Source organism: Pseudorasbora parva, chromosome 22 (genome assembly GCF_024679245.1).
Source record: "Pseudorasbora parva isolate DD20220531a chromosome 22, ASM2467924v1, whole genome shotgun sequence".
In the NCBI taxonomy this organism is placed as follows: domain Eukaryota; kingdom Metazoa; phylum Chordata; class Actinopteri; order Cypriniformes; family Gobionidae; genus Pseudorasbora; species Pseudorasbora parva.
This window is the reverse complement of record NC_090193.1, coordinates 23,758,352-23,781,511: the sequence shown is the minus strand read 5'-3', so window position 1 is coordinate 23,781,511 and position 23,160 is coordinate 23,758,352. Positions and strand designations below refer to the sequence as shown.

Below are 23,160 nucleotides of genomic sequence, written 5' to 3'. Positions count from 1 at the left end.
ACCCAGGAAAGCCTATTAAGATTAAAATCTCAGTTTTGCATGGATGACCTATCTGACATGGAAGTACATGTTGACCGAAAGAGCAGAGCACGGAGGCCCTTGGATACGCAGGGGCAGCGGAGGAGCGCCTGGGGGACGGTGGTTACAGCTGCTGGAGAAAAGCAGAATAATGATACCCTCATTAACCCCTTATCACACATACTGTTTACAGATGTAATGCAGGCTTACTCAAGGTATGAGGCACTTAAATAGTGGGCTACATCCCAAATCACAACACCGTTTACAACTTTAAAAAGACGCAAACTTTTAGTGTATTTTAACATGCTCAAAAATGGTTGAATATGGAATTATTTCATAATTATAATGCGTGCAACTTTTTTGACCTTTCAAAAAAAAAAGTTTTTTATAAACTATTGGGGGGGGGGGGGGCAACTATTGACTGAAACACTCAGTTTCAGTCAATCTCATGTCAATCTTGAGTACCTATAAAGTAGTATTGAAACCTTCACATCTCCGAAAAGTCTTTAGTTTTATTATATTTATAAAAGAAATAAAGGCTGTACCAAGTCTTTCCGGGAAAAAAACGAGTGCCTGGAGGGGTATCGCGTGGGCGGAGCTAAAGAATGACAAATCCGCACAAAGTGATGAAGTCCTCAAGCATGGAGAAACCCATGGCTATCGATCTCAGCTAATAGATATATGATCCAGAATCAAATTCGGAGGCTGAAATAAATTGAACAGGAGAAACAGCAGCAGCAGGACGTCCGTCTCTGTGGTATGTACTGTATTTAGTGTACCTGTCAACATTTGTGTGTCTTTACTCGCAGTTTATGAGGACATGATTCGGTTTATGGACTATTGTATGCGTAGCAAGCAAAACGGTTTTGCACGTCAGACTAGTGTAACGTTATACGTAGAACAACAATGGAGTAACATTAGCGCATTTGAATGCCGAAGCACGCGATCGTGTCGTTTACTGATGTGTACTCACGCGACGATAGCAAACAGCATCGACATTTGAAGCAGTTTTACTCACCGGCTGCTTCCAAAGCAGGACCGAACCTTTATCGCTGGGACCGCTCTGTCAAAAACACACTTCTTTGGTATGATTTGGTGAAGTCCTGTGACAGCAGTGACCGTGGAGATCCATTTTGCGACGTGACTGAAGCGATGTTGTGAAGCTTCCCGTCATTTCTGCGTTCAAATCGGTTCAAATGCAGCGCTGCCTTCCCGGAATGCTGTGCTGAAGCGTTGAAGTCGCTTGATGTCACCCATAGGAATAAAGTGGAGCGCGGCGCGCGGCATGGACTATAATGACATAAGTGTTCACGGAGTGGATCTGCACCTGAGAGAGTGTTTATGGGCGTGCATTTCCTCTCTCGCTCTAGTCACGTGCGAGCGCACCCTTCTGGAAGAAGAGCCCGTACGGCCCATACAAGGACCTTCTGCTCTGTTGACGTAAAGCCGACCCACACTCGAAAAAACTCTCTGAAACTTGTGACCTAACCTAAGATTTTTCCAAAACATTTTTGGGGGACACATGAAATGCATACATGTATGGAAATATCAGAAAGAAAAAAATATTTACTTTTACACATTTACTGGGTTCACACCGTTTTCCCCTTTTACATAATTTTTTTTGAATTAGTGACCTTTCCTTGACCTTTCCAGTCATTTGTGACTATTGAAAAGGATTCAAATCACACACAAATCAAACATTTCTCTACACAGGTATAAATAACTAATTCAATATTTTAGAGCAGTTTATACTTGTATATTATACCTATAAACCTTTTCCAGGTCAGGCCTGTTGCCAAGGGGGTGGGGGTGGGCGTATTGGGCGGCAGTGCCAACGTACCATAACCAATATGTCATTCAGTAAACTTAATATTATTCTGTGGATTTGGCCATATTCCATAACTATAGGTCTTCAGCAGCATTTAGTTCACAGGAGCACTCTACAATGATAACTTTAATCACATTATCAGAAATATGAATCAGAAATGTAGGTGCGTGTGTAAGGCTGGGCAAAGCTTAGCCTTCCCCTGTCCAGGGACTTGAGACTATAGCTTGGAATGTTCTCACTCAAACCATTTTGGTCCTTCTGATTACTTTTAAAAGGAAAATCTGCCAACGGCTAACAATAATTTGCGCTCTGGACAATGTAAAAGGTTTCTATTTACACTGTTTTAGTAGCGTTGGGCAATGTTGTCAATCCCAAACATATCTGTCGATTTTGTGAACACAATGGCTAATCAGAGGCGTTTAAGGTTGCACTCAACAAAAACTCTGGCATTTCGAGCGGTGAATGGGTTCTGAGTTCTGCACGCTCGCAAATCCTGTCATTATAACAAACAACAGCTTCATTGATCGCGAGGAATAATGGTGATTGACAGCTTTTTAGTGCTTATAAAGGGAGCGCTCTTTTTTGCGTGCCTTCTGCCATGCCAAATAAGTATGCTTGATTCTCTATTAAAGTTAACAATGTTTTGTGAACGTAGAAGTTTTAATAACAAATTATATATCTGGGATGTGAAGGTTGTGCAGAGACAAGTAACTTGAAACCATTTCAAGTAAATCTATTTAAATGTTTTTAAAGGGGAAGTTTTAGCCTTAGCCTGAAGTTGGGTCACCCTCTGCCTAAAATGTATATGTAATGCATTACACAAAACAGAACTTGAAACAATTACATTTATAAATGACTAACACTCAGACATATGTTAGAGTTAGAGTGATTTTGTAACTAATTTTTTACGAAGTGTGCATAATGTGTAGATAGGATGGACTATTTTGTGTTTTGGTGTTGGTGTTAATATAGAGCTATTATTAACTATTACTCTAACATTAACTATTATTATTAACTCTAGAAATCTATTTCAGTTATAATTAATACAGGTTGTTATTGTTTTGGTGAATGTCTGTTTCTCAGATAAAGTGTGCCCCCTATGAAAACTAAATGCCTCCCCATTCTATATGTTCTGGTGATGACCCAGTCCCAGGTAAAATTACCAACAGGCCTGATGTTACAGACAGAACGACTGCACAAAAGACAGAAAACTCTCATTTGATTGGCTTTCTGTCCTTTAGAAATCTTCTCTTGGGCTGACCCGAGTGTACACAACTCTTTGGTCTTAAATGAGCCTTGAACTCGCTCATATCCCACTGTTTTACCAGGTGAGTGGTTTTACCGAGCAATGCTGAAACACTGTTTTCCCTCTACAAAAGCCATCTCACACCACTGCATCCTTTTTTACTACCTGTCGCCATGCTGCTCTACGGGATATTGAAGGTGAGCTACCTCGCGTCTGCGATGCCGAGCCACGGCCCTTCCAAACAGAGGAAGTCAGCGAGCCGTAAGGTGTGAAGCGAAACTCCATTTACCACACTAGAGGCGTTTGGATCGCAATATGTCGCCTGTCTCTCGGTTTAAACTCTCCTCCACGCCTCGCTGCCGCCCGCCTGGCCCCGCTGCCTCTCGCCCACTCATTACCCCTTTAATTCATGCCAATATGAAGCTGAATAGTTGCGGGAATAATTAAAGAATAATTAAGGGTTTTTTAATGATTTGATTCAGTGGGCCCTTTTCACGTTAACTGCACGCCTTGAAAGGCATTCACCTTAGATTCCCATTATTGTGACCTTGGTTTTACTTAACAGCACAGAGAGGGGATAAAAAAAGGAAAAATATATCAGCTGGGCTGTAATTAAGGGTTGGAGGGATGTAAAGGTTAACTCACACATGCATAAGTGCACACGCATACATAAACATGCACTTGCTCTCTCTTTCCTGCGCTTGCTCTGTCTTTGTATGTAAAATCATATTTGTAAGTGTATTCACATGCAGAAAAAGTCAAAGCCCACTCGTTCTCCCACACACACTGGGATGAGATCAGGGACGGATTGCTGTACGTGTGTGTTGGCTGGCTCTCTGATTGCTCCATTTGCCGTGTGCGAGAGAGTGAGCATTAAAAGCCACTTCTCACGTGGTTCATCTTCACTGCAAACCATTAAACCCACTGGCTTTTACTGGAGATGTAAAACGGCCCATGAACGGTAACTATTTCAATTTCAATATCCTCGTTAAATATAGAATAAAAAAAAGAAGAGAAATAAAGCGGGGGGAGGGGGACAAAAGTGCTAAGTTTCTTTCTCAAACAGCTGAATTTTGATATTTCTGTGAGCGAGCGACTCTTGATAAATTTGTCTGATCTGCTCGGCTCAATTTATACTCGCCTAAAGCAATCTCCTCCTCCTTACTACTACTGTAAATCAATTCGGCTCTGTCAAGATCATTTATGTAACAGAAAACTCTTTTTTTCGTCTTGTAGTTGTGAAAATCTTAATCAAAGAGGTTACAGAGAGGTGCCTGACCTGATTTTTGCCCGAGAGGTGCGTGTGAAAAGGTCGAGGGTTGAGAGTTTTGGGATGATGTAAAATATTTGAGAGACGTGAGAGAAACGGGGTTGTTTGTTTCTTCATGTCTGCTCGGGGGCCACACCTCTGGCCTCCAGGCGATATCGCAGCGAGATAGCAGAGGCCATGCAACTAATAAACAAAGAAAGAAAGAGAGAGAGACGGGAAGAGATATGGAGAAGTCTGGCTCAGCAGCTGGGTGAGAAACATTGTCCTCGCTCTAACATAAGCGCTCCCTGACCGCCGGCGAGTCGACGTGTAGCGACACCAGCCAAAGGAGGCGTCGTCGACACTAGTACGCTAGTAAATGCTGCTTATAAATGCCAGAGCCAAGCAACATCAAAGCCAGGAAAGATATCACTCATGCATGCCTATGAGTACGCAATTAAAGTTACACAAAACGCGATTACATTACACACTCTGACATCTACACTCAGGGCCTATTAACGGGGATCACACATGAATGTGCATTTAGTGTGCCATCCGACAAAACTCTGTAAAAGCTCTGCCAACAGCTGAAGGATGTTCTGTCGAGCTGGCCGGATTCTCCTATAAAACCGGTTAGAGGGCCAGGCAGGAGGGAAGAAGTTTTCTTAGGGAAGTATGGAACAAAGCGTTTGTGATTTTTATGTCTAAGTGCTCTATATTTTTGAGAAGGGTTAGAATGCTTGTTTTTGCATGTACCCGTTGACGCCAACTTGATATTTTCCACTCAAAGTTACGTTTTTGTATAGAAGCTTTCTAGTTTCTAGTTTCTAAATCAGAGTATACTAAATAAGTATTTATAACTTTTCTTAAGTTTCTTAAGTTCTTAAGTTATTTCTCATAAATGTGAATGTGTACATTACCATTCTGTATCCGTAAGGATAGTGATAGTAAAGACTTTTTCAAATTTCTATTGATCAAAGAATCATGAAAAAAATGCACCAGCTTTCTCAAAAATATATTAAGCAGCACAAATGTTGTCAATCAGCACATATTAAAGTGATTTCTGAATAGAACAGAAGAGTTGTAATTTAATCAAATCCCACAGTATTACTGTTTTTACTGTTTGTTTGTTTTTTAGTTTGCAACTTTATTCTTGTAAATGAAACTCTCACAACTGAGACTGTATTTCTCAGTTGCGGCTATAGTAGTGACTTTTATATCCCACACTTATCTGCAGAACAGTTAAAGTTTTCTATACTCCAAAAAACAACAACAACAAAAAACAAAAAATAACTACATTTTGGTTAGCCTAAAAAAAAATTGTGGCCCCACTTTATATTAGGTGGCCTTAAGTACTATGTACTTACATCAAAGAATAAGTACAATGTACTTTCTGTGTTCAAATTGTATTGCAAAGCTCTTTTGCTGATATTAAGGTGGGATACGTAAGTTTAAGAGTAGGGTTAGGTGTAAGGGAAGTGCCAAATGTGTAATTACAAATGTAACTACAGAAATTAATTACAGATGCAATTACATGCAGGTATTTTTTAAAATGCAAGTACAATGTAAAAACATGTATGTACACAAAAAGTGCATTGTATCACATTATTTATTAAAATGTTAGTACATAGTAGTTACGGTCACATAATATAAAGTGAGTGCAAATTTTTTTAAAAAATTACGTTACTATTTTTCATCTGGGCTGGGCTTGTATTTTTTTAAAATATATGACAAAAAATGTATAGACCCTTTCACAACAAAAGTAGATAAGCCTCAGGCAAAACTTACCCAATAAACAAAAAAATATATTTTGCATATGGTTTAACTGAATAATTAAAGGTCAGCAGCAATACATCGGTGAATAAAGTGAGATTGAATGCATACAAATATTTGATTTACTTAACATATTTAATTATTGGAGGTCTGCATAGTATTTTGATTTTGCATTTCACAGATTTTATTCATTTTGAGGAACACTGAATTGTGTTTTTTGTGTGCAAATGAGATTAGTAAATGTATGCTAGAACTACAATAACCATCATGTTTCCACATAACGACTTCACACTTACGATTCATCTCAACATGGGGACAAGAGTGTGTCAGTAAATATATGGGAAAACAAAGTAACTTGTGTAACTTATTTGAAAAAGTAACTCTTTTTGTTGTAAAGCATTATTTTACTAATTACTTGAAAAAGTAATCTGATTACATAACTCAAGTTACTTGTAATGAGTTACCCCCAACACTATATATATGTGTGTGTGTGTGTGTGTGTGTGTGTGTGTGTGTGTGTGTGTGTGTGTGTGTGTGTGTGTGTGTGTGTGTGTGTGTGTGTGTGTGTGTGTGTATATAACTAAGAAAAACTCCATAATAGCTATGATGTCATACACTTTGTTGGAACACAATGGCATATGGTACAAAACATGTCAGTGCAGCACAGCTATTAGAGGACATGCTATAGCAAATAGCGTACAGTAATATTTTGATTAGCCAATAAAACTTGCACCAATTGGCGTTGAAAAAATGTACCTTTTGTGTGGTTTGTTTGGACACGTCATGTCTGAGCAGCCCAGACATTTACAAATATTGTTTTAAGTTCTGTGCGTGGTGACTTGCATGGTGCACATGTGAGAGTTGGTGTGTGTGTTACCTGTTGCAGCATTAGGGCTTGTTGCTGTTGGAGTAAAGCTTGGAGCTGAGGCGGAGAGAGGATCTGCTGCATCTGCTGAGGAGTTATCATCTGTGGGGTCATCATTGCCATGGATACGGGCACCTAAAAGAACGGACAATAAGGTCAATAAGTGACCGCATACATAGCTGTGCATGTGTTTGAGTATCATACTCTGTAACAGTGCAACAATTATAAAATGCATGTGACTGTTAAGATGCCCATCTCTACAGTGATACAAGCACACATACCCTCACTTTAACATGATACAATGCCATTTGTGTTTTTCTACCTTCATAAAGGAATGTTGTACTTGACTTTAATTAACTCTTTATCCTGTCATGGCAAAGACAGTACACAAAACATCAGCTCTGTTGACACAATAGAGTTCCACACTGCATGCATTGTAAAATCCTGGCAGTTTCTCCAAAAGAGAGAAAGAGAAAAGCGTGTTGATCAAATCTTCCCTTGAGTATGTAGTCTTTATCAGCCTGAAAGTACTTCAATAAACATAATATTATGATTTGTTATCTAGAGAATCACATCTTTGGCAAAAATAACAAACAGTCTGATAAGATAGCTATCGGCAGGAAACAACTTGCAACAGTCTGGAATTGAGAGCACAATTTGCTAGACAAGAACGAGGCGTAAAGATGGAAAGCGTGATTCTTATCTTATGACAAATATGCAGAAAAGGAGAAATGGAAAGAGAGCCGGGCTCGACAATAAGGATTTCTCTTTGCAAGCCCGGTTGGGCAAATAGTTCAGATTTTAACGGGCCCCATTTTATTTTAATTTTATCATTAACATGTAAATATGTTGTTGTTTTTTTGCTTAAAGTTTCACATGAACTTTTCTATGGAAACCAAATGTTTAAGTTAAGTTTAAAAGGCAAAAAAGCACATGTACATGATCAATGCAGTTAATGGCAGTCCGTCAACTGTCCTAAAACTCTCATACTGGTCATGGGCATCCTTACTCTCTTTCTCTGAGTGAGAGAGATGGTTTGGAAAGGCCTGAAAGCAGGCCAACTGTACATGATTACATCTTTTAATGCAGTAGTGCCGGCCACTCTGTGAACTTATGGGCAGCTTTTTAACGGGCCAGCAATTTCCACCAGTACAATTTGCGGCTGCTTCCTCGAATGCAGCTAGCGATCTTCCACAGACACACACACACACACACACATGCACACAGCCGCTCCGTGGCGCAGAGTCCTGCAACGGGTCGGGTACCCGCGGGTATCCGCGGGTACCCGCATAAAAGTGTCTAAAACGGGTGGATTGTGACATTTATAAAATTCACGGGCGGGTATGCGGGCGGATAATTAACTCTGTGCGGGCGGGTAGTTGCGCGTATGGGCGGATGAAAAATATGTGCAATATTTCTGTGGCAAAGTGAACGAGAGAGCGAGAGCGAGACCAGGGCGTGATTGTGAATGAGCGTCACCTGCGAGCCACACCGGTCTCGAGTCCTCTGAGGGAGCTCGGAAGCATATAAGGACGAGAGATCACCACACCTGGATTTGACGTTGAGTTGTTTACTTTTTATTATGTGTGTGCGCTTGGCAGATGTCGAGGGGCTGCCCACGTTACTTTCGTTTTGTTTGGTTAAAGTCTTTTAAATGTTCGCCGGTTTCCGCCTCCTTCTTCCCCCATCGAACATATTGTAGGCTTTTACAATTTCTATGTCCAAATTATCATTACACACACACGCAACAACGATATGCCATTTGACCCATCACGTCACCACCACTGCGACATTGAAACTTTTGTTGATGCCTCTCGTAGCGCAGATGAAGCGAGCGTTGCAGGAGTAGCAATAGATGAAGTAAAAGTAAAGTTGGTGAGTGGAGTAGCTATATGCAATTGTTGACAATGAGTCTTTAAAGGCACTTTTGCCTGTTTCATTAGACCATTCATGACGCTGTTGATGTTGAGAGAGGGGCAGGATAAAAAATAAAGCATTTTAATTTGAATGTTTTAGCGTGTGTGATTTATTGCGGGCACGGGTCGGGTAACGGGCCAAATATTAACGGGTCTGGGCGGGTACGGATTTAATTTTGATATTTTCACGGGTCACGGGTCGGATCTGGTGCTAAACCTTGCGGGTACGGGCGGGGGCGGGTCTCCAAAAATGGACCCGTGCAGGACTCTGCCGTGGCGTTCCATTTATTTTCCTATTTACTGCTCAAGGGCCAGAACTGATCATCTCCCTGCAACTGCTCAATAAAAATAAAGCTATTTACAGGCAACGGCTGGCTTGAAGCTGACATACGAGTGCAAACTACAATGCAGCATAATACGTACATTTATCTACATTTTCCACTCAAAGGGAATAAAAAAGACAGGCAGCGGCGTGACGACTTCCCAGTCCACTGCCAGTCCGATCTGATATTTGCATTCATTTGTTTTCATGTAGCGCCTGAGCGCTCATATTTTCAGCAGTTTATCTATTCGGAGCTCGAGGGCTCGTGAGGAGGGGTGGAGGAAGGGGGGAGATAAGGAGAGGAAAGACGAAGAGAGAGAGCTGTCAGGCGCAAATTAAATCTGTAAAGGGCTGATTTGACTTTGTAAACAAGATTGGCGGTAAATACGAACACCGGCTCTTTTCCCCACTGGAAAGGGGGATGAAAGCTTGTGCTCACGAGCCTCGTGGTTATCTGCAACCGTCCGAGGTTTTATTGTAAACGTCCCTATCGAAATCAAACGGGCCATCCGTATCCTTCACAATGAGGAGGTGGGAATGCTTCCCAGAATCCATGACAGAGACAAAGAGGCAAAATTATGCACTCTTTTACCCTCTATGACTTATGCGCCACAAGACAGACACATTTTATGGGCTGGCGTGCCACTCACCTTGATTAATTATAGGCGTGACGCAGGTGAGGCTATGTTAGACTAGCGCTTACAGCTAAAGCTAACAAGCACGGACACATTTCAGATGATGATGATATCATGCATCTGATGCCATCGCGGGAGAGTCCTCTGTCCTCTGCCAAAAAACGTGCATCTGCCTTTGAGGACTTATATCAAGAGTTAAAACATCAAGGGCCCTACAATTACAGCTTTGAAAAGAGAGTATGTGCACCTAGAGAGGAAAAGGCATCTGAAACAAAGCCAGGACGCCATCCGAGGCGAGAGCCCACAGTAGGCCAGTCGGTCAGCCGGGACGTGCTGTATGCGTGTGTGTGTGCGCACATCAGGGGAGACAGAACGTGAGATAGGGCAAAAGAGGGGGCTCGGTGCGGCGGGCACTTGGCGTCACGCCAATTTGCCACGCACGGCTGCTTGTCACCGGGAAAGAGCGAAATGAAAACCTGTAATTAATTGCTCCTCTGCATCCCATTCTCCCGCAGTGACAACCCATACATTCTATTTTATACACACGTTCATTGACATTTTCAAGTTGCAGGCGTAATAATTACCAGAGTTATAACACCTTCTATTGCGGCGCGACAGTGGGATTGACGAGCCGCCTGAATGCTGAGTTGTTAAGGTTTGACGCCATTAATTGCCCCTATAATCTAATATCACAAAGGCGGGCCATTACACACCATGAGCGGAGCGTGCAATTCGACACTACGGTTTCAGAGCAGTGCAGGAAAACAAAAGCGCGCCATTAGGGACTTGACGGTTGCTAACAAAAGCGCAGCACAATGCGGAATTATATTTTCATTCGGCTTTGTCTCTCGCCATAAATGATTCCCCCGTTCATTTGCCGCTGAATAGACCCAGTAATAGAGGAGCCAGAAACCCCAACCATTTGAAGTCAGGCATTTATTAAATGCATTTAATTTTCCCCCCATTTTTTTCCTCTTTTTCTCTTTAAATTAACATGCAAAGAGAAAGAAAGGCGAGGGAGATATTTTGCTCGATGAGCAGAAGCACAGAAGCGAGCACCTTGTTGTGAATTATCAAGCCCGAACACTCATTTACTATATTTTAAAAAAGGACCCAAAAAGCATTCTGTCCATATATGACAAGAGAGTATAAAAAGAGAGACCTGTTGTGATGTGTTGTCAGTAAAGGGATAAAAATGTCTCACATTTAGACCACATGAAGAACACTTGGCCTATAGTGGATCTTCAATAGGCTGCCAAATAGATAAAGCTTTGAAATAGATATTTGATTTATTTATTTATTTTTAAAAGGGAGGGTGGGGGGAGAGAGGATATTATAGATTTAAAAAAGCTATGAAATCATCTAAATTATAATAAAATAAAATAAAATAAAATAAAAATCATAAAAAATAGCAGACACCAAAGCAGTCACCACAAAATATATTAACATAAGTAAATAAATAATAATAAAAACGATGAAAATTCATGATCGATTTTATACCTTTTTATAGCTATTCAATTGACAATTTCTGAGAGGTTGCCTTTTTTTAAATAGCTCCAAATCATTTAATTTATGTAATTTTATCTTAATTTTTATTTTATAATAATTTTCCTTTCTCTATGTAGTCTAATGGTATTTACGGACTAGGTAACAGACTCAAAAAATGTGCTCAACTTCCGTGCTGATGAGAAAAGATTGCGTCCTTAGTGAGTCCTACACTATCTGAACAACTGCCATTGAGATGAACAAGGCTAGCATATAGCTTGCTCTGCAACAAAAGCAAATAATATCAGGGCTTATGCTATAATAACCTGTGTGCGTTTGAGAACGGCCTCCACCAATCAGTGGCACGCAGGTCAAGGGTCGTCTGCAGAGGGCGGCTCTTGTGGTCATTTTCAGCATATTTCACTTATCTCATCCACCTTTAATCAGGTGGGGGGTAAAATACACACACAGTCACTTTAGAGGTCAATACGGTAAATGGAGCTCATCTATACAAGCAAAACCTCTTTTCGCACTCATCCGCAGCTTTGAGTTTGTAAGTGGCATCTGAACGCATCTGTCTGTGAGAGTGCACATAATATATGGTGTGCATTTGATGGCCATCCCCTAAAACCATCTCCACAAGCTTCTGAGACTGTCTGCTAATGAGGCAGCTTCAGTGGCACCTCTGGTGCCTCCCACCACCATTAAGATTCACCAGCACTGTCCGCATGCACCACGAAGAGCTACCCACTACTGACAGGGGTCAGCTTCAATACAGAGAGAGAGCGAGAGAGCGAGAGAGCGAGAGAGGGAGAGAGAGAGAGAGAGAGAGAGAGAGAGAGAGAGAGAGAGAGAGAGAGAGAGAGAGAGAGAGAGAGAGAGAGAGAGAGAGAGAGAGAGAGAGAGAGAGAGAGAGCAGCGGGGGAGATGGCCGTTCGCAGGGAGCGAAGCAGTAATTAGAGGGGCTATTTGAAGAGCGAGTTTAACTGATTAACAAAGAGAAGAGATGGAAAATGAGGGAGAGGGAGAGAGAGGAGAGAGAGGAGAGAGGGAAGCAGAGCCGCAAGAGGAGCGATGCGTCCCAGAGGGTCATAAAGGAAGTAGTAAGGACAGACAATGCATTCCAATGAGCCTTATTCTGACTTTTCCTTTTTTTCTGGCCTTGATAAATTACAATCAGTCTTATCAACCCCTCCGCTCATTAAAACACAGACACAAGGACGATGATGTGAATCTCTTGTGAACCTGCAGACAGACCCGCGGCCAGAGCCCGACATTGTGTGGTTTATGTGGGGTCTGAACCGGAACATGTGAGAGTGTTTTAATACGAAGTCCTCCTAAGCACAATATACTGTCAGTCTGCCAAATGACTCGCTTTCATTAAACTAAAACCATCTGCACTTAAAAGCATTTTGCAGGTGATTCCCTGAAAAATGTTTCACCTGTGCTCCTGGATTCAATCGGATTCCATTAGGCTGGCTATAGGGAGCGTCTCAATGCATTCAACGATAAGTTGTAACGTTTCCGCTCTAATGAAGTGGCCACTCAAATTATTTGCCATTTGAAAATAGATTTGGGAGTTGTGGTACATCTTGCAAGGGAATCAATGTTTGTTGCACCTGGTGTAAACTAAACAACTATGGTTTGAAGCCTGAACCTGAGATGCTTCTTTTATATCGTATTACATGATAAGATAAGATTATTTAAGGTATATTTGGAATTATTTAAATGACCATATTTAATTAGGCAACGTCATGGATGGATGGATTATAGACAGATAGATAAGCTAACACCCTTCGTCATCATCTTTGTATGTGTCTCCATTAGCAATTTTAGGATAATAACAAAAAAATAATTTAAACCAGGCAGTGAGTACAAAGTATAGAGGAGATCTTCATTTTGGGAAAGGTCAACCTCCCAGTAATGAGCCGTACACTAAATTATGGTATTTAAATAAATGGATGATGATGAATGCATCTCCATTCTCTTGAGGATTCTTTGCCATTCCATATTACAGGGTAATTATCACATGTAGTGCGCTGGTACACACACACACACACACACACACACACACACACACACACACACACACACACACACACACACACACACACAGGAGCACGAGGAAAAAGTGGGCGAAAGAGCCTCAAGTGAAAGCATATAAAAACATGTTACTAAACTTTGGACAGACGTGGCAAATCAGCTCCATAAAGCCATAATTGGGACTGGCTGAGTTCTTGAAAGGCTTTTTATAGCTGGAGAGGAATAATATACTCGTCCATATAAAGAAGGGGGAAAATCTGATAAACGGCACTTAAAGTTGAAGAATTTAGAGAAGAGCACAAAGGTCTAGCACTTTAAAGACTGCGAGGAAACTCGGCTCAGACTCGGGAGTATGAATTACGACAGTGCGACACTCATGAGGAAAGGTGGCCAAAGAATCAGTCCGACTATGTAAAGAGAGCAGAGTTCTGGTCATCCAAATATAAAATCTTGGTTAGCACACATACACGCACACACACACACAGAGGAAGTTTTTGGTTCTTCTAGAAAGCTGAGACGGGGTGTCATATAACAGCAGAGAAACACAATTGTCCCTCTATAGTAAACTAGAATGAATGAACTGGTATGAACAAGACTGTGTCTTGGTGAAGCACAGTTCTCAAAAACATGAATTTATGGAATAGAACCCCCTATCTGTTAGATGCTCCACAAAATAAAAATACATGTATTATGCCCAAATGTTTCCTTGGAATGCATCGATATTAAAAATCTAGTTAATATGATAAAACGACATACAATTTCATGTCAAATGACTGATATACTATTTCGTCTAAATAAGCTAAAACGCATTTCTAAATGTCTAATATCAGCCGATAACCAATACATCATGCATCCCCTGATATGATTTACACAAAACATAGGCCATATACTTAAATGCATGCATTTGACAAAGCTTGTAACATTTAGTGGCAATCCGACAATAGGTGGTGCTATAAAACATGACAAATATGAACATTTAATGTGTTCGCATGTGTAATGGAGAAAGATGGAGGCATATAAAGTTATAATGAATATATAAACACCACAGTCAGTCAATCTCAATGATCCCTCTTCAAGCTCACCGGCATTCTGCAGGGACCCTGGAGTGGGAGGGATAATTGAAAAAATGACGATGAGACGACTAGAGGAGACATCACACGCGGGCATCCATGCACACGCGGGACAACATTCTAGCGCTGTTTACCCCCGTCAAAAAGAATTACTCACCTCTCCGATGGAGGACTGGTAGACTGCCTAACCGGAACCCACAGCTGACACTCTCTAATTCTCTCTCTCCTCCTGCACTAGAGAACCTGCAGTCTGCGCTGATGGCCATTATGATCAGTTTATTCACGGGTGCGCTCGTGAGTCTACTGCCCGCGGGCTCAAGCCGGTAAACAAGCCGTCACATCTCATTTACACAACAGCGCTATTAATCGCCTCGCAAACTAACACCAAGCGCCGGGACATGAGGCGAGAGGGAGACGCCGGGGAGGGAGGATAGAGGTTAAGGCTGGGGTTATGGAGGCTTGGAGGGGTCAGAGTCAGGGAGAGAAGGGATGGAGGAAGGGTGTATCCAAACAAAAACATGAGGGAAGGGGGAGATTAGATATGAGGAGGGATTACTAAGACTGTACCACAAGAAAAGGGCTCACAGAACCGCTTAACATCTGAGATGCAAGGATCTCTGTAGGGACGCTGTAAGGAGTGATATGTGAGCTATCATTGGATCCTTAAGGAACACACTTGTTCTTAAAAGTTTGAAAGATGGAATCTTCGCGATTCCATCTTTCAAACTTTAGTTAGTGTGAAATGTTGCTCTTAGAGCATAAATAATACCTGTAAAATTATAAAGCTCAAAGTTCAATGCCAAGCCAGAAGTTCCCTTTCAAAGCCTACAGTGAACGGCCAGTTTGGACTACAGCAGGAAGTGCAGGGATGTAATGATGTCACTAGAACCGTTTGTTGACTAACCCTCCGCCCACAAGAACACGCAAAATAGGGGGCGTGGTCTTGTTGCTCTCCCACGCGGAGAAGAGCGCGCATTCAGCGCTTGCATCTCCCGTTATGGTAAGAGGCGGGACCTTTCCGGGCAAAGTGCACTAAGCTGCTGTCCAATCACAACACGGGAAGCACTGGCCCAATCAGAACTCGTTACATGTTTCTGAAGGAGGGACTTCATAGAACAAGGAAATCATCAGGCCGTTTTTAGGACAGAGGAAACAGCGCTGTACAGATCAGTAAATGGTTTGATAAATAAATATCAAATGGTGAAAATAAGTTCACCAGTAAATGGTATCAAAACATATCAAACAGTAAATGGTGTAAAAAAAATTTTTACACGCGAAACATGAACTCATGTTATATTGCACACTGTAAGCATAATCAAAGCTTCGAAAACACGCGAATAACAGGACCTTTAAAATGTAAATAAATATAGCCTATATTGTATAATTGTGTACAAAATGCACGAAAATATTATAAACATACATTCATATTTGTCGTGATTAATCGAATACAAAATAAAAGTTTGTGTTTACATAAAATGTGTGTACAGTATATAATTATTATGCATTATACACACACATGCATGAATATATTTAAAAACTGTTATATTTCTATATAACATATTAATATTTCTACATTATAAATGGTATATATATATATATATATATATATATTACATAACTATATAAATATTACATAATTTATATAAATATATAAAAATTACAAATGTAATACGCAATTTTATATATTATATTTTTGTATAAAATATATATATACACTTATATACTTTTGTATACATTACTTTCTTTTTGTTATTTATTTATATACTGTGACGTAACCTAACGCTGTATATACACATACATATACATTACATATGTTTGAAATAACCCCTTCAGAAACCTCAGCCTCACCCAGTCAGGGTTTACTTTGCAGTAATAAAAAATATATATACATTATCCCTTACAACTGTAGAAATATCAGTGCTTGACATGGCTGTTGTAAACCCCACCAACACATCTAAACTGTTGCCTCAGTCTCCTAACTAACCCATATGATCACCTTTCATCTCCACCATCACATACACTTTGGAAGAATGCTAAACTGCTACACCAACTCTCCCAGATATATTTACCCTTCCCCCATCATACGAAAGCTGAATGTGTTTATCAACACATGAACAGGAGAACAAAATGCCTCCACTGTTCCACTAGAATAATTCCTTTCTCTTAATCCTGACAGGAGGGGGCAAGGGGTCACATTTCTCAGGTGGAAGCGATAAGGGAAGCTAGGTGGGGTTAGCATAAGGGGGGACGGATGGGAGAGCTTTTAAACAGTCACACCGCCACCTTCAAAAAGCCTGGAAGATATTAGCCTGCATGTGGAGAGTGAAGGGTCACTATTGAGCGGGACGTGACGCTAAAGAGGCCTGTCATTTTAATAACAGGCCCGCTGAAAGGCTGCAGGCGCTGTTACCAGGTGGCTCTGTGATGATGTCTTCCAGGCTATAGAGCCCTGGTGCACACAGCCACCTTTTCACAAGCTAATTTGTCCCAAAAATGATCCCCCCCCCCCCCCACACACACACACACACCACCCCCACCCCAATGCCATCCATCCCCGAAGTTAGCCAGTTACCTCCCACAGGTATTTATCATATCGCACTTCTTATACAGTACATGGCGGTGGTGCGGGCGGTTTTGTTTGCGGTGTGTGTGTGCGGTGTGTAATAAAAGCCAGCCACTGGGGGCTGCAGGGCTGAGCGACTCTAGAGAAGCAGAGAATTCTGGGCTGTCACTTGCTTATTTTCACCCAGTTCAAAGCTTGCGTCTGGGGACCGCTTTCTCTGACAGCGTTCGGACAGCATTCGGACAAATGAAAAGCCGCCGTTGCGCGAGTGCCCCGAGTCGGGCAAGTTCAAGTGGAAAATCCCCCCACCACTCCGTCTTCCGTATCCCTCTTCCATTAGTCCCTCGCTTTCTGCGGACGTCCCCCACACACACACATCTGTGGCTCTATCTAACGCCTCACTGCCCCAGAATAAAAATGACAACAAATTTCCAGTGGAACACAACATAAGAGATGACTGGGGTGCGGAAATATAAAAGCCCATTATCGACCGCGTTCATTACACTTTTCACTCATGTTTCAGATCAAAAAATGGACTTTTACACTCCACTGCTCAAACCCAAACTCTAAAACGGCCAGCGCGGCCCTGGGTGTTTCTCTTCTTGCTCGCTCTCTCTCTCGCAGTCTTCAATCTGTCAGGCCTCTTGCATTCTGGGTCACCCTCTCTTACCCTCTCTCTTTTCAAAACAACCTCTTTGAAAAGGAAAAAAAATAGTGCCAACTAAGCATTTCCACTTAATGGACAAAACAGAGAGTTTTCAAAAATAAAAGTTCACAAAAAGGCTCTACCCAGTGTGGATGGTCTTTTTGTCCCCCATTGATCCGAGGTGTCTGTATAACGTGTCAGTTTCCACAAAAAAAAAAACCGCCAAAGAATTCTTATCAAAACCGCCTCTTAAGTGGCTATTTGCATGATAAGCACTGCATTGTGTTTTACCACGAAAAAGAACAAACACGAGAGGTACATTTTTATTTGGGTCAAAGGACTTTCAAAGTTCATTCTCTAAAATTGATCCTAAAGTGCTTGACCACACAGAGGTGGAGGTTCCAGCTGGCGTCACCCATCTCGCCATCGGATCATCCCTTCACCCGGTGCTACCGTGGCAACGCAGCCTCTCTATCAACGCCCAAGAGAAGGAAACTAATTAGCATGTCTCTAATGAGTCTTTTCATTTTTTTTTTTTAATTAAATGAGGTCCTCAATAATACATGAAAAGAGGACACTTTTTCTTTTCAATTACCAACAAAGATGGGACTAAAGCCACGTGTGTGTATGTAAAATGGGTCTATATAACCATGATAAATTCTATGGCCTTTCCATCACCTTATACACAAAGATGAAAATAGCCCTATGGTGTGAGAGATTTTTAAACGTGTGGATTCTATTATGCTACTAATTATAACACATCAAATAAACTGAGGAAAAAGTAAACAAACTACTAAAACCATTTTTCAATTTAAAATAAATATATAAAAATACCAGTCTGAATGAAGTTATACAAATCTACGTTAATAATAAGAAAGTCAGCATATTAGAATTATTTCTTAAGATATCATGTGACACTGATATCTGGAGTAATGAGGCTGAAAAATAAAGTGTAAATGTAATGCTTTAAATTGTAATAATATTTCACATTATAACTGTTTTTGATAGATTTAAAATTCAAATAAATGCAGCCTTGGTGATCATTAAAGATTTCTTTCAAAAACTTTTGATTGGTAGTATATATATATACAAAATAATTTAAAAACAAATTTCAACTAAAAGTGTACTGTAATGTGTCTGGTCTGTGTACTGGTTGTCTTGGCAAGTCTTACCGACTGAGACAGCACAAAAAAATTAAATAAAGATATATAGGTAGCCTAGAAATCTAGACGCACCCTAACGGAGTGTCGCTTCTGAGCTGTAAAAACCAAACTCTGGTCAAGCCAATCACATCGTGCATGGACTCGGTGGGCGGGGCTTAACAGTGACGACAGAGTTGCGCTTGCGTGCTACTCGGAAGCTGTCGAATGGCGGTCTTTCGAATCGGCTTTGAATGTGACTCTGGAAGACTTGGAGTTAAGCTTTTCTCTGAGAAAAGAACGGCACTGAAGTCATTCCTAAAAAGGGAAGATGTGTTCGGAGTTTTGCCGAGCGGATATGGCGAAAGTTTAATCTATAAACGAGCTCCGCTTCACATTGCTCTGCTTGGTTGTAGCTCTATTGAATTGCATGCAGAGGGAGTTTGAAAGACAGCCCTATATATACCCCTCCGATTGAGCCCTGTCAATGGTGAGTTCCCAGACCAAACATCTTGATGTGGGTCTGGCTCGTCAGTCTAATATATAGGTGTATATATCTACAGAAAGGCAATCTGAGATGCATCAGCCCTCAATGTCCCAAAAAGAGAAATAATATTAAAGATAATGAGATATGGCCAAATGAAGCGTTTAAGAAAGAACATGTTGGTCACAGCCAAGGTTCTGGAAGACTCTGACTAAAAAAACTCAGTAGTGTAACTTCTAGCTTCTTTGGCAGTAAAGAAGAGGAAAACTAATTATCAGCTACTAAAAGATTTAATTGTTTGTCACACCACATTCACATCTTCATAAGGAGCTTAACCTGACCAGCAGCCATTTTCTGTCGGGCTAAGTCCATTGACAAGGATTAAATGACTTCCCTGCCATACTCTCCTTGCCATTGGACAACAGCTTCAAATACCCTGAACCTGAGGACTTCTAGAAATGAAAAAGTAATCATATGAATTAAGACCCTGAGAGTAAAAAGAGCGGTGAAATAACAGAGTCTCTTGACGGCTGGGTGTCGAGCAGCTGAAGGCCTTTTCGTTAAGACATAAGTGGTATGATGCTTAGTTGAAAAAAAAATGTTTAATAATATTTTGAATCCTCCAGTATGACTTGTAAATCTTCATACCTGACATTTTTCTTCAATAGTAACAGAAACCCTCCTCAGCGCCATAAACAATGGGCGGTTTGCGGTCCCCAAATCCCTTTAGAAAAACCAGGAGCAGGGAAAGGTCGGGGTTGACGGTTGATGCCCTGGGGCAGTAGATGAGGAAGTGACACTACAAAGCAGAATCTCAGGGTTCACCTTTATCAGTATGCAGGGTGGCCTTGGCGGAGATGGGATAGACATCACCCCAGAAGCCCAAACAAAGAGCCACAGCTAAGGCTCTGCTAAGGGTCATAGGTCAACAGAGGTCAGTGAATCTGGCCATAGAGTTCATCAGAAAACATCAAATGTGTATGTGCACGACTCTTTATAACATCCAGCCTTTATAGATTATAGTACGCTATATATCCTCTGTAAGTACCTTTAGAAAGCAAGCGAGATTAACTCTTCAGTAAAACTTGCCAAAGATGCTCAGGAGATCTGGGTGGCTGCTTTTTGCCAAGTCAAAAGAGCCCAGCTCCAAGTCTATGATATTCAGTTCCCTAGATATGCCCTTTTTAGTACAAATCTGGTATTGTTTTCCCCTTTACATCCAAAAAGTTGAAAGTAATATCACAAATCTCCTAAACAAGCTGCATAATTTGAGATGCCATTCTTGTTACTCTGAAGCACAAATGAAGAAGGACGAGTTAAACACTTTAATAGTTAAAGGGAACGTTACCCAACAAATGAGCAATGATGTTTCAAACCTGTATGATTTACGTTTTTCCGTGGAACACAAAATAAGTCCAGTGACTAAGTGTATTAACACAAATCAAAATACTTGGACATTTTTTGTATTCCATAGAAAAAAGTTAAAGGGATAGTTCATCCAAAAGGGAAAATTTGATGTTTATCTGCTTACCCCCAGTGCATCCAAGATGCAGGTGTGTTTGTTTCTTCAGTAGAACACGAATGCAGATTTTTGACTGTATAATGCATGTCAATGGGGTGTAATTCTAAAAAACACAGACATAGGAATCCATATTAGCTGTTTTTTGTTCACCATCAGCTCTGTTTCTGTTCACCATCAGCTCTGTTTTCTGTTCTGTTTTCTGTGTTGGTTGATTGTTTGTAGTAGCTTTTACTTGTTATTCATTTTTTGTTGTTATTCCCCCCCCCCCCCCCCCCCTTGTTGCACTTTGAGATTCTTCGGAATGAAAAGTGCATTATAAATAAAATCTATTATTATTATATTAAACTCTGTAGCTTGTAGTGACACATTGATGTCTAAAAACATGCGAGAAACTGAACAGCATGTGTTATTCTTTTACCTCATATCAGACTAATCTCATCTAGTATTCCCCAGCACAATTACTTCCGTCAAGTAAGGTCAAAAACCCGGCACGATCATAGATATATATATATATAGGCCTCATTAGTGCCTGCACGGATCGGTCGAATGAGGCATCTATGTAAACATATGATGAAACATAACCTATGATCGAGCCGGGATTTTGACCTTACTTGACGGAAGTAATGGCAGTGGGAATACTAGATGAGATTTTTCTGATATAAGGTTAAAAAATTACAAATACTCTTTGGTTTCTTGCAGAAAACGATTGTTTTGTGTTTTAAGACATCAATGTGTCGCCACGAGCCACAGGGTTTCATATGGATTTGTATGTCTATGTGTTTTTTACTCTCATAGTGGCTCTCATAGAATTACACCCCATTGACATGCATTATACGAGCAACATTTGTGTTCTACTGAAGAAACAAACACACTTACATATATTGGATTCCCTGGGGGTAAGCAGATAAACATAACATTTTCATTTGTGGGTGAACGATCCCTTTAAATCATTTTTTGTGTGTGGTCCCCAATAAATAATAAAAGCGATGCCTGCCGTAGCAAACACATCAATTTAAACACCAAAAGAGCCAAATCTGTTCAATAAGCCATATAAATGATCAAAAGGTTCATAAACAAAAAAGCAACTTGTGCAAAAAGGTGTTCTGATAAAACGTTCCTTTCATTTTCCTCTTCTTGACTTTTCTTTAGTTCATCGAGCACGGTGAAGCAAACTTCAACTCAGGGTTCAATCTAATTAGTGTGGTTTGTTAATTAAATGAGTGCGCCACTAACGAGGTAACCTGCTGTTCCTTGATAATGTTAATTACCCTGAAGGGAAAACCTCTCAACACGGTCATTTAAACTGTCAGCTAGCATTCCTCCTGGATTATTGATGATTTGTAAAACTCCGGGCAGCTCTCACACTCCCATTCTCTTGCTCGTTCACTTGCACTCTTTCCACCTAATATGCTCGTATTGACTACATCCGCCCCTCACTTCCTGCTCGTGATTAGGGGTGGCCTTGTTCTTCATCAAGTCTCCTCCATCTCCATCAGATTCAGGCTAAATAAAAAGTGCACCCTAATCTGTACCTACATGCCAGTCTGTGTTAGTCTCACAACTGTGTTAACGCAGGAAGAAGCATGTTTTCATGACTGTGATAACAAAGCTTTACTCTGGTATACACACACAAGTGTGTCTTGTCACATTTGACGAGCGAGCTAAAGCAGGCAGTTATCACCACTGCCCCAATTCAACATGGCAGGCATGAAGACAGTAAGAAACTCCTAGACAAAACAATACAAACACACATGCAAAATGCTCAGTGTATTGTTAAACAAGAACGGATGTTTACTCTGTAAAGATAACCTGACCTAAATGGAGAATTAATAAAAAATAAACTAGCTATAGATAATATCTACAATAAAATATATTTAAAAAAAAAATTGTATATATATATATATATATATATATATATATATATATATATATATATATATATATATATATATATATATATATATATATATATATATATATATATATATATATATATATATATATATATATATAAGTAATAACTATAAGTAATAACTAATTACTATATATTACATAACTATATAAATAAAATGACAAATGTAATACGCAATTTTATGCATTATATTTTTGTATACATTATAAATACACTTATATACTTTTGTATATATTTCTTTCTTTTTGTTATTTATTTATATACTGTGACGTAACCTAACGGTTTATATACACATACATATACATATGTATGAAATAACCCCTTCAGAAACCTCAGCCTCACCCAGTCAGGGTTTATGTATACACACATACATTTCATATTTTATTTATCGTAGCGACAAATTAAATTTGTTCTCGTTTTAGTAAGTTGTGGCCACGATATAAT

General features: G+C 40.3%; 1 protein-coding gene across 4 annotated transcripts in view; it reads right to left on the bottom strand.

The window, feature by feature from the left end:
• The window catches only part of foxp4 (forkhead box P4), a 141,747-nt gene that overhangs the window by 50,864 nt on the left and 67,723 nt on the right, over window positions 1-23,160 (bottom strand). For all 4 annotated transcript variants that reach the window (XM_067432294.1, XM_067432291.1, XM_067432292.1 and 1 more), the window contains exon 4: window positions 6,992-7,114. In XM_067432294.1, the coding sequence (XP_067288395.1) occupies window positions 6,992-7,114 (123 nt within the window). The remainder of the gene's footprint in view (window positions 1-6,991; window positions 7,115-23,160) is intronic.